Source organism: Rhipicephalus microplus, chromosome X (genome assembly GCF_043290135.1).
Source record: "Rhipicephalus microplus isolate Deutch F79 chromosome X, USDA_Rmic, whole genome shotgun sequence".
NCBI classification, from domain to species: Eukaryota; Metazoa; Arthropoda; class Arachnida; order Ixodida; family Ixodidae; genus Rhipicephalus; species Rhipicephalus microplus.
Genome location: NC_134710.1, coordinates 85,672,116 through 85,684,591, shown reverse-complemented (window position 1 = coordinate 85,684,591; position 12,476 = coordinate 85,672,116). Strand labels below are relative to the sequence as shown.

General features: G+C 42.2%; 1 protein-coding gene across 1 annotated transcript in view; it reads right to left on the bottom strand.

Moving 5' to 3' along the window:
* LOC119176192 (lon protease homolog 2, peroxisomal) overlaps nucleotides 1-10,400 on the bottom strand; it is a 65,209-nt gene extending 54,809 nt beyond the window's left edge. Inside the window, exons 1-3 of the mRNA XM_037427359.2 lie at nucleotides 10,287-10,400; nucleotides 7,683-7,776; nucleotides 320-515 (exon numbers count right to left, since the gene is read on the bottom strand). Of these exons, the coding sequence (XP_037283256.2) occupies nucleotides 320-515; nucleotides 7,683-7,776; nucleotides 10,287-10,393 (397 nt within the window). The 5' untranslated portion in view covers nucleotides 10,394-10,400. The remainder of the gene's footprint in view (nucleotides 1-319; nucleotides 516-7,682; nucleotides 7,777-10,286) is intronic.
* Between the last annotated feature and the right edge of the window lie 2,076 nt (nucleotides 10,401-12,476).

The following is a 12,476-nucleotide window of genomic DNA, read 5'->3' as shown; positions in this document are numbered from 1 at the left end:
ACCATAGGTGTGCCAATTTGCATGGTGGTATACATAGGAATAAAACCCCAAAGGCTTCTGAAATATCTGAATAATAACAGAAGGAAATTATGTGCAGTGGATACCAAATGTGCGTTTTGATAAAAGCTTTTTTTTTCTTTTTTTAGATGATTAGGCATATCTATTTTGCACAATGATTAATATATTCCTCTTCGCAGTAAACTCTCAAAAACTTCTACATACTTAGATTGCTTTTTTTTTACTTTTGATAGAAAGGCATGTAATATCTCTTTATTCATTTAGATACAAAAACATGATAAAACTGCCTTTTGCTACTCACAGCCAGCTTCCCCAGGTAACTTATCAAGTTGAGACACAATTCCCACGAGGTATGGTGACTCCTGGACAAGGCCATCAATACGAAAGCGGCATAGGCCTGTCACTAGAAGCGTGTATGAGGGCCTTGGCCAGTTAGTGCCTGTCACCTGGACGACAATACCTGCTGTTCCCAAGTTGTGCATAGACCATGTCTCCTCCTGCATGAGCATTTGTTTCAAGATACCTTACCCAGCTCAACACACATCATTAGCGGCACTAGTCAAAACCATGGCAATTTTAGGTACAACACCTCACCTGCATAACATTTGTCGCACGAAAAACCACATTGAGTTGTACTTATAATGCTATAATTACATGGAAGGGGAAGCTTTATGACACCCTGTACTAAAAGATTTGCTAGTGCATGTAGTGTTTAAAATAGAAAAATAAACTGGTAAGAAATTAAACAAATGATATTTGATTCGATTGCTTAACTGGCACGCACTGAAGACCATTATGGTGAATCTTTACTCCTACAACAGACTGTTGGGCTAGTTGGTTATCCATGAACACTAAACAAATAAGTGCCTGTCCTATGCCTGTTCCTCTTTTTGTGCTCGTCAGTTTTTAGCACTTATCTTTTCAGTCCTTATTCAGTAAAATGGTTTTCAATGCAGACTGTATGGCATAGACTTCTGTCATAGCACCTAATCTTGGCACAGTACCATTATCATTTGCCACCCCTTAACTTAAGATAAAACTTTAGTTTTGTTTCTGCTGGCAGGATGCACCGCTTAGCTGTGCAGTCAGATTCTGGCCAATAGAAAGTGTTTAAAAATATAGAATACTATACAGAAAAAATTGGCTGGGACACAATCAATCAAAAGAATAGGGAGCTAGTTAGCCAATTTGAAACACTGGGCAGACTATTGCAAGTTACAGGAATAATGCTAGGGCTTAATTTTTATACTAGTAAATCAACACCTCACAGCACTGTGTTCATTTAGAACATTCAGTAAATTTACAGCACAGTGGTTTACAACACTTACTACATTTTTAATACTGTTTTGCCTCTTCAGAAGCAAGCTGCACACAAGAGCAAAAGACACCTGCACAATACTACTTCCAGGAAATAAAAGAAGGGGAATGAATCAAGGGCTCGTTTTTTTTTTTAGACACAACCTAATGAAGCTAACCAACAATGAAGCCAAGAAAGGCATAGGGTACATTATTTTTAGTTTTCAACTATAATACAGTAATTATGACATAATTGGAAAGGAATTAAAGTGGGCAAAAATATCTTGTCAGGAGCAAGGACTGAATCTCTAACTTAGAATAATGCATCCAATGCTCTACCGAAAGACCCCTCCCTAGATACGTCACATCGTGACATCACTGGTGCACATGCAAAGCAATGGTTGGCAAGACACCTACGCTGGTGGCTTAGTGTAAAACTATCGCACGGCACTTGTGGCAAATCTTTTCCTTCTTTTTTAAAGCTTAAACCTCATCTTACTGTTGCAAAATTAGCTGAGGTATGTGTAGGTGTGTGGTAAACTGCGTGACGAAAAACTTGCCATGCTGGCTGGCTGTTTATTTTGGAGAAGTGAACACACATGGTGGCCTGTGCGAGGAACGACGGCATTGTCTTCGAAAATGTGCAGTGTCTATTGTGCCATGAAGTGTGAATTGAAAGGCATCGGCAATATTGGTTCACATTTACGGACGGTGAAACTGAGACTATTGTGTGTGGTGTGTGCAGGGTGAATAACGATGCATCTTGTTTGCAAAAACATTGACACGCATCATGGGCCGTTGGCAGTGATCGGTTTTTGACGGAACATCACAGGTTGACATTTTAGTCAAAGTAAAAATACCTTTTAATGCAATCATCTGCCGGCGCATACATCTCAGCATTTTCGTTGCGTGCAGAAAAAAAATTGCTTGATCTCCGGGCTGAAGGATACAAAGCTATGCAAGAGCTATTAGCATGTGCTAACATTGACAAAGCTCCATATACACTTCGCCACGACAAATATGCAAACTAATAAAGGTATAACTCGTGCTATTGGAGACCTCATACATATTGCATGACAGCTTTAACAGATAAACCATCCACTTTTACATCAATCAAGTTCTGGTTGGTCGGGAGGATCAAAAGAGGAATTGTAGGGCACGTCATAGCAGCAGCGTCACCTCCAGGAGCTGCACCAGTTAGTTTCCCGAAGGAAACTGTCGGGTGAAGAAAGGAGATGGGAAACAGGGTGGCGGAGGAGACCATAAGAATCTACGCCGTGGTGAAGGTGAGTGGCTGTACTGGGCATTGGTCGTGGCGGTCATGTCATAATGAGCTGAGTCATCACAACGAGGTGGTTCTTGGCCAGAATTGCGAGCTGATGTGTCGAAGTTCGTCAAGTTTGGGCTTGTGCGAGAGGGTGAGGTCCACGTGCTTCGGCAATGATGCGAAATGTGTCCCACTCGTTCGCAACGAAAGCAAATTGGCCTGTCGTCAGGCGTCCTCCATGCGTTTGGATCTCGGTTACGTGGAGCAGGACGCCGGTAGTGCTGACATGTGTTCAAGGTAGGCGGATGGACATCGGGTCAATGCACAGAACAAATCGTCTGAAGGCCCGCGTTTGCCAATTCTTGGTGCACAACGCTCTGTATGAGGGATATGGTGGGCTGAGGATCGTTTGGCGTCAGGACCCTCAAGGGTGCTACTGACATCGCTTCGATTTCGCGTCGAACGACCCTCGTAATGTCAGCAGAGGGTGGATTGGGCTGGGTCTCAAAACGGAGGTCTTCACAAGTTGATGTTGCTGATGTGTTAGGAAGACGGGTAAAGTGGTGGGCAATGCGACGGCTTTTAGCCTCTTGGAAGCATCGGCACTCCTTAATGATGTCTTGAACTGTCGAACAGCCTTTAAATACAAGGAGGCTAAAGGCATCATCAGCGATTCCCTGGAGTACGTGTGCAACCTTGTCGGCTTCGGTCATGGTGTTATCAGCTTTACGGCAGAGGGTCAAGATATCTTGAATATAGGCATGTAAGACTCCGTGGATGTCTGGACACGGTTACCAAGCTCTTTCTTAGCAGCCTGCCTGCACCCGGCAGATTGGCCGAACAACTCGCGCAACTTCGTCTTACAGACTTCCCAGCTGGTGAGCTCTTCCGCATTGTTGTTGAACCACGCCTTGGCCGTGCCTTTCAAGTAAAAGATAAAGTTTGCCAGCATCATGGTTGGGTCCCATCAGTGGTTTTCCCTCACGAGCTCGTAGAGATGAAGCCACTCATCGACGTCTTCGCCGTCAGTGCCCGGGAAGTTGCCAGGATCACGGGGTGGAGTGGTCACAATGACCACAGGTGAGGTGGACGCCGTTGATGCGCGAGGCATGGCTATTGGCGCATCATCATTGTCGGTAGACATGTTAGAAGTGGCAACTTGGCGTCCCCTGCGAAGCTCCGTCGTGCTTTGCTACCCCGCACCTCCACCAAAATGTTACGGGAGGGCGCACAGAGAAACAAGGTTACAGCTAAGATATATTTGCACGACGCCAAGCCTAAGCCGAGATGGCAAGCGAGAGCGTGCCCCACATCCCAGTATCACGTCGCCTTGCTCGCTGTCTGTCTTGCTTCTTCAGCGTGATGTAGTCTTGTACCTAATCTAGTCTTGTACCTAATGTACTCTTGTATATTAATGAAAACAGTGGAGATTCTTGTTTCTCATATACTTTGTACCTTTACGGCGCGATCTTTACGATGTGACAATACGCATTGCAAGTTTGCGTGTCAGAGCTAAAGGAGCAAAGCAAGTACATGCGAACACACTGTAGGCATCAGATGCGCAAGAGGTTATGTATATAATTAAGTTGTCGGTTTAAGATCGCACAAATTTTTAGTGGGTTCCGAGGAGAGCCGTAGGGGAGAAATCCGGTTTAATTTTCATGAGGATTTGTTAACCTCAGCCTAATAGATGGCAAAAGATGTTTCCTAGGTGGTTCCCCCCCCCCATTCATCTGCAATCAGAATTTTGCACAGTGAGCCACAATCTAATCCGTGACCATGGGCAGAGCAACTCAAAACCCTCCTGCCGCCAATGCTATACCTTCTCTCAAAGAGGATATATTTTTTTTGTGGCTGCTATCTATGACAAGCCAATTGCGACATGTTAATCTATGTAAGCAGTGACCCTTCCTTTTGAAAGCTGTGACTTAAGAAAATAGCTATTCACAGAAACTTCTGATGAAGGAATGCAGACAGATGCAGCACTGCTATGCAGAAGAAATTTGCCAGTGCAACTTCCTTGCCAACAAGCACATGCTCCGAGGGAGGGGACGGTGGGCGAGGTGCTCGCAGTGACGTCACACAGTTTGCAAGCCAGGAGAGATCTATTGAGTTATGATAGTGTTGTTCCCAGGTCCACTGTATTGAGTGTTTCTGTGCATATAATCCTGAGAGTGTTCATTAGCCTGCACCACTCAAAGCAATGATGGCAAGTGTCAAAGACATTTTTTTTGCCAACTGGCATGGTGTAACATGAGCTGTTTTTTTTTTCAAGCTGGTCGCTGATAAACAAGCCCTCACATGCTATCTAAAGGCTTTACAATTAAACTTGTTTATTTGAAGACAATAATAATAAAGAACAAAGCTGACTCATGTAGAAAACATCAACTTAGGCATAGAGATTATGTCTCATGCACTTTTGTGGTACTCCTATCATGGCAGTGATTGATAAAGCATGCCTCTCAGTAGTATACGACATCCAGTTTTATTATACCAGATTAATGTTTGTTTTTCACACTTTTAAATAAATGTAGGCCTAGAAATGCTCACATAACTGCAACTTTCGACCTTATCAGAAAAGGTACAATTTGTAACTTAAATAAATAACTTTCATGCATGACTTTCTAAAAGTCAAAAACCTTTTTTGTTCTACTTTCATTTTATAATTGCAGTGTTATTGTTTATACCATAACAGAGTAATAAAAATCATTTTCGAAGTATACAAAAATGCAATGCATATATTTACAAAAAACAATGCGCATGACACCATCTGAAGAAGGAAATAACATCTGCTGACAATTCCAAAGAAAACAGCTTAAGTACCTGACTAAACAGGTGCCTTCTCTACGACATAAAAGCATCCTTTAGTGTAACACCTCCAGTTTTTATAGCCTAGATGTCAACCTACCAATTCCTCTACCAGGAAGCATTACTTTTTTAATTTGTTGTAAATAAGGTAAGAAATCTAAGTACGGTGAGCAAAAGCATTCTTGCCACTAGTAATCTTTCTCTTTCATTAGCACATTTTTCATGTGCGTTATGAATTAAAGCAATGCTTTATGATCTGCAAGGTCATCTAATGAGACAATGGAATGGGCTACACTCAGCTACCTCAGCAAAAAAGAAAGAATGAGAGTGCAGCGAGACCCCTACGCCAGAAGCCACGCTGCCCCTAATGACACACCGCTATGTTTCCTCAAAGAATTCAAGGACACACGCAGCCATTCACAGCATGAGAAGAAAAGTCAACAAGGAAGAGATGGGAATAAATTTGTATAGTGCAGTTCGCAAGGAAATGTATTTAGCAACTGGAGAAAGTAAGCACATAGCCTAAATCAAGACTATTTTTGAAGCTATCCAGGAGCACATAAAACAAGTAAGCAATCAGAATTTTACAGTAATCCTTTTTTTAATTACCTCTTGCAGCATTTTTTTTATTGCCTTGAATTTTTGCTCCTTAAATACAACTTTGGAGGGTCCAAAAAGATGCAATGGCCTGCATTTCAGTTTTCACAAGATATGCCTGATACTTTCAAGCGTCAATGCAAACTCACACAAATTTGACCAAAATTTTAGATGCAATAGTGGTAGCAGGCATTTATATAAACAAAAACGCTTCATGTTTGATTGCATAAGGCGAGACCCCTACGTCAGAAGCCACGCTGCCACTAATGACACACCGCTATGTTTCCTCAAAGAATTCAAGGACACACGCAGCCATTCACAGCATGAGAAGAAAAGTCAACAAGGAAGAGATGGGAATAAATTTGTATAGTGCAGTTCGCAAGAAAATGTATTTAGCAACTGGAGAAAGTAAGCACATAGCCTAAATCAAGACTATTTTGAAGCTATCCAGGAGCACATAAAACAAGTAAGCAATCAGAATTTTACAGTAATCCTTTTTTTAATTACCTCTTGCAGCATTTTTTTATTGCTTTGTATTTTTGCTCCTTAAATACAACTTTGGAGGGTCCAAAAAGATGCAATGGCCTGCATTTCAGTTTTCACAAGATATGCCTGATACTTTCAAGCATCAATGCAAACTCACACAAATTTGACCAAAATTTTAGATGCAATAGTGGTAGCAGGCATTTATATAAACAAAAACGCTTCATGTTTGATTGCATAAGGCACAGAACCATTAGTCAAACTGAAAGGTTGGTTTCCTGCTCGCTCACCACTTTACAAGTCCAATTTTTAGCCACATTTATTTATTTATTTATTTATTTATTTATTTATTTATTCATTCATTCATTCATTCATTCATTCATTCATCATACCTTACAGAGCGTAGTACGACATTGAGTAAGGGGGGCAAATACAAAGTAAACACAGAAAAATACATCAGTAATTACAAGGAAAGCAATAAAGAGAAAAAGTGTACAGTGGAATAAGAGAAAAAATGATGCACTGCAAAAATACACTAAAACTGATGAAGAAACCAGAAACATGTACATATATATATAATATTGCCACAGTTCGACATTCGCAGAAGATGCGTGCAACAATTTGCGTTCGTAAAATCCACCACACAAGTAGCAAGAAAGCTGTGCCATGGAATGCTGTCCTGCATGTGCCACGATGCTACGCCACGGGACCGGCGCGAGACTTTAAGTGAAGAGGAAGAGACCGACGAAGTTGAGACAGCGAGCAAAAGACATTTTGGCTGACCATTTAGTTTTGAGTTAACGGGCACAGGTTCGCCCTAAATAAATAGTATGTATAGTACCAGGTGCTATATTTATTGGTAACATTCTGGTGGAGGTGCGGTGTAAGATTCCAAGCCCACCACAGGCCTCGCTGCAACTTTCCTCAGCAACTTTCCTCATTAACCTCGCTGCAACTTTCCTCAGCAACCTGCCCAAACACAAACTCTTGGTGGTTTAGCTCAGTGTTTTAGAGCAAGCAGCTGAAGCGCGATTCGAAGAGCACTTACACGTTTGGCCCACTCTTCTTACCCATGCCAGCACAAAATCTGCAACCGCTTTCAACCGTCATGGAGTCAGAGCCCTCATGAGATTTCCGACAAATGACAACATTTTCTTATACGGTACATTTGACAATTGAAATCGGTGCAGCTGTTTTGAGACAGTAGACTTACCTCGTGTGAATCATTCTCTTCCCGGGGGACCACTCCTATAATGGCACTGCTGAAAGTGCTGTGTCCTAGAAGATGGTGCTTCACCATGTTCATGCTGTAAATAAATATGAAAATAGGCATTTTTAGGCACGAGAAAATGAAGTAGAGCCCTGTTTAGCGTTATATAATGCATGCTGACAAACAGTAATAGACAGAGGAAAAAATGTCACGGTGAAGACTATCAACCAATTGAAGCATATGGTCACAAACATGCAAAAAACTGAAAATGCTAAACTGTATCTTTAACATCAGATAATTCATGTATAGGTAAATGTAAAAAAAACAGACCCAAATAAGTAAACTATTTTTTAAACTGAAGCCTAATAACTAACTTTAGATATCAAGAAGAAATAACAACTTGAATAAGCCTATCTGGAATGCTTGGAGTTACTAGAAATCTGCACTGCACATTCCTACAACTGCCATTTCACTGAATTTTGCTTTAACTCATTTCACAAGAATAACTCCTCTCCCCCCCCCCCCCCAACCAAAACATTCACAATTCACTCAAACGTCACTGAAAAAGCAATTTAATAAAATATGTCCAAAATAAAATGAACATGGCTGTCAAATGTGAGAACTCAGAACACTTAATTATTCTTATACATTACATGTCTCAGTTCATGTGGTAGAGTAAGTACAGTTCAACTCTTTGCAACATTTTCTAAGAATATCAAAGTACAAAGCTGAAACCATGCGAACATATGCCCATGTTCAAGAGCCGATTCTCAGTTTATACAATTGCGTTTTTAGAGCTTTCATCATTCAACTGCTTGCAAATAAGAAATAGATGAAGAGTCAAGCCCTTTCATTTATAGGCTATTTCATATTTAATTTACTTTCTGCTTCAAGCAAACGAAGGTGCCACCAGATTTTATTTCAGGAATGCGGGCGGGAGGGGGTGTCAAATTCTTTTACATGTATTGATTGATTGACATCTGGGGTTTAACATCCCAAAACCACTGTATGATTATGAGAGACGCTGTAGTAGAGGGCTCCGGGGTTTTTTTAACATGCTCTTATACATGTATTTGCGTGCATTTGAGTACAAATACAAATCATCAGGTAAAAATACTTAGAAAATAAGTGCTCAGCTACTGCAAGATAATTTGGGATGTGCAAATGCTACGAGCAAATTGAGTAGGCCATGCTATTTTATTTGGGGTTCCACTTCTTTTCAAAGCAGTTATATCAAATCATATGGAACGTGACACAATAAAACAATTCATTTTTTGCTGCCTATCACTTTTTTTTAAGGAAGAAAATAAAACTGCTCATTTGCAATTGCCACGAAATATTCATATCTTTGAATTTTCACAGCAGTGGTTAGAAAAAACTGTATAGTTATACCGTGTAACATTCAATGTGCTGAGTTTGACGTGCTCTCATACAATATATATATATATATATATATATATTGTATAAAAAATAACCAGCCGTGGGCCTGCCCACGGCTGGTTATTTTTTCATCCACTTTTCTTTCTTCTTATTTACATTCCATTGGTTCTAATAACTTCCCCTGTACATTCCTTGGCCTTACTGTCTGTTAGATCTCATATATATATATATATATATATATATATATATATTCAACGTTAGTATTTTTTTAGTTAGGTGAACTGTTTGTAATTATTTTAAAAAATATTTTACAGAACACAGTCGGATGGCAAACTTTTCGAGTACTTGAGAGTGAATAACAAGTGTACAGGAAACGGGGCTGAATAGGAGGGGGGGGGGGGGGGGTTATAGCGGTAATTTATGTAAGGATTAATTGTTATCACGAAGGACAATATAGAGTTCGGTTAAAGAAGATAAAAATTTTATATCGCGTTTATAGTGAAAGGGGAGCAGTAGTCGTCTAGCCAGTTGATAAAAAGTACATATTTTTTTTTTTTTTTCACGTAAATAACCTAGCGACAACCGCAAACGCGCACCTTCAAGTCGCACGCAGAAAAAAGAAACATAACTTAAACATAACCACTACGCCACTGCTGCATGCAACCTAGAAAACCGGAAAAAAGAAAGTAAAAAAAAACGATCTCATGCCTGCGCCCGCATTTGTAAACACATCCGCACATTGCCGCTTCAACTTCCTCGATTCGGAGCGCGTTCCAATGCGGTAAAAACGGAACAGGAACTCGGCCATAGGCTTAAACCGACGCCTGACCACCCTTAACGGCAATACCACCATGCAAACTATGCAGACACCGCACCGGATATGAAACTTAAAACGCAACCAGGCACGCATAAACCGTCTGCTGCAAAACACTCGACCGAACTAGTTTAGGTCGGCCGCCTACCTATTTAACATGCGTTTCGAATTGTTGTTACCTTACACATAAAAAATCAACATTTTGACACATTAACATGAACTATGTTTTCGCAATCGAGGCGCTAACAAACAACTAGCACAAATTTACATGCTATCCACAAGTAGATTCAGTAGTGCGTCAATGCAATTGAGGTCGAGCGCGCAGCATCGTGTCGGTGCAACATCGTAACCGCAGACTGAAAAATGCAACACCATGGTCCGATGCTAGCAACTGAAATTTGCGAATCACTTACTTCTTGTGCGATGAGACTGGTATTCGTATCGAAGCTCCTGGGAAAAGAACGCCGTCGATCAAAAGCAAAGGCAGCCTTCGGGGAAGTCTCGCTGTTGGCGTCGCCATTTTCACAACTACGTCGCTTGTGGCGCCACCACCACTGACCGCGGGAACTTTAAAGGAATTAAACATGCTCGTTTTCACCGGTCTGTGATGCTGAACCATGTGCTGACCGGTCATTCCACTGACGGCAACTTCAATGTTTCCGACTTTGCACAACAAGCAACACCGTTAATGCGTCCGTTGAGCGCACCGTGATTGCAAAGCACCACTCAACGTTCGCACGATGCTTAACCAGTTATTCGGCTTTAATTTCGTGCATCGCTAAAATAGGGGAAACGGATAAAGAAACAAATAAGTGTCTGCGTCGTTTTAAGAGTGCTACTGCGGTCGCTGATATTCTGACCGAAGTGGATGACCTTGCCCGAAGGTCCCTGACTTAACATTGCGGAAGGAAGGTGGAACTTGTTTGCGGACACCGCCGAAATATAGGAAATAAGAAGAGACCTAGGCCAGTGCACTCTTCGCGGAACCGGTCCTGCGAGAGGTGAATGCAAACACACAACATCCGAGACGGACAAATGAAAAGCGCTTGTTTTTCGTGAAATGATGCTAGCTACTTACGACAGGTTTGCGAAGCCCAATGAACCGCGTCGCATGTGTCGTACGTTGCCTAGCCGGCAAGGTGGCAGTAAGCAAAGGCTTTCTACGACGGTCCTTTTGTCCGTTCTGGCACCCAATGACTTCTCGTCCGCTGCAGTCAAGGATGCTTACCGAAAATCGGCGACACTTTAATAGAAGAAGCGGGATAACTTGGGAGAACATTCTAGCTCGAGGGGTCGCACTGCATGGGCGCGACCTTCCAAGATTTATTCATCAGAAATAATATTCAACGAGATCCATCAGACAGATGTTTAATAAAAGTTTCACGTACGTTAATGGCGACATAACACATGAAATATAAGCACACTATAGGAATGCGCGCAAAATGCCGTGAGGCGCACACAATTCCGCACAGTTCACTCCTGATGTCGTATTTGCTATAGCGCAGATGAGTTTGAGCAAGAGGGAAAGGAACAATAGCAAAGAAGGAAATGGCATTGTTGTCTGCCATTTCGTTTTTTACTGCTCATCCTCATTTCCTTCATGTTCAAACTGAACGCACCAACTTGCCCAATGATTTATTGATTGATATGAGGGGCTTAACGTCCCAAAACCATCATATGATTATGAGAGACGCCGTAGAGGAGGACTCCGGAAATTTCGACCACCTGGGGTTCTTTAACGTGCACCCAAATCTGAGCACACGGGCCTACAACATTTCCGCTTCCATCGGAAATGCAGCCGCCGTAGCTGGAATTCGAACCCGCGACCTGCGGGTCAGCAGCCGAGTACCTTAGCCACTAGACAACCACGGCTGGGCCCAACTTGCCCAATGCACAGTCAATTTCACTGTTCAACTTGCATGAAGGGAGTCTGTCAAAATTGGCGGGTAAAGGGGGAGGCTATTTTGCATAAAACCACAGGAGCTGCACAAAAGCAACAGGCAGCCTTCCCTGTCACAAGACCGGCACCCTATAAGGTTTGACGCCTCACTCCAACACTAATTGTGTAATTGAGAAAATGCTCAAGCATTGGTGCCAGCGGTGTAAATCTAGGAAAATCCCAAATGGGACCATGGCGGCCATTTTGTTTTAGGGGCGAAGCCTTATGTCGTCACCCGATCATCCCGTTATCGTAGTAACCATGTGCACCGGTGGCACATACCGCAGAGAGCTGTCCTTAGAATGTCGGCTGGATGGCAACATATGATCAAAAGATGTAAGATGGTGGTACTTGGAGTGTTCACTAGATAGACGGACAGACATACAGATAGACGGGCGGACTTACGGTCGGACAGACGAACGAACGGTCGCACGGATGGACGGACACACAGACGGACGCATGGACGGACGGAAGCAAGAATGAATGGGTGGACGGAAGCACGCGTACGGACTGACGAGCGCTTTGCCCCACCAATCATCATTCACCCCGTGGATATGCTGGGATTTTTTTTTCTAAATATTGGTTGTATTTGATTTTCTTTGAAAAAAAAACGAGAATGGGATCCAGCTCGTGCAATTGCATTGTTCTATTCATTCTTTAGAAC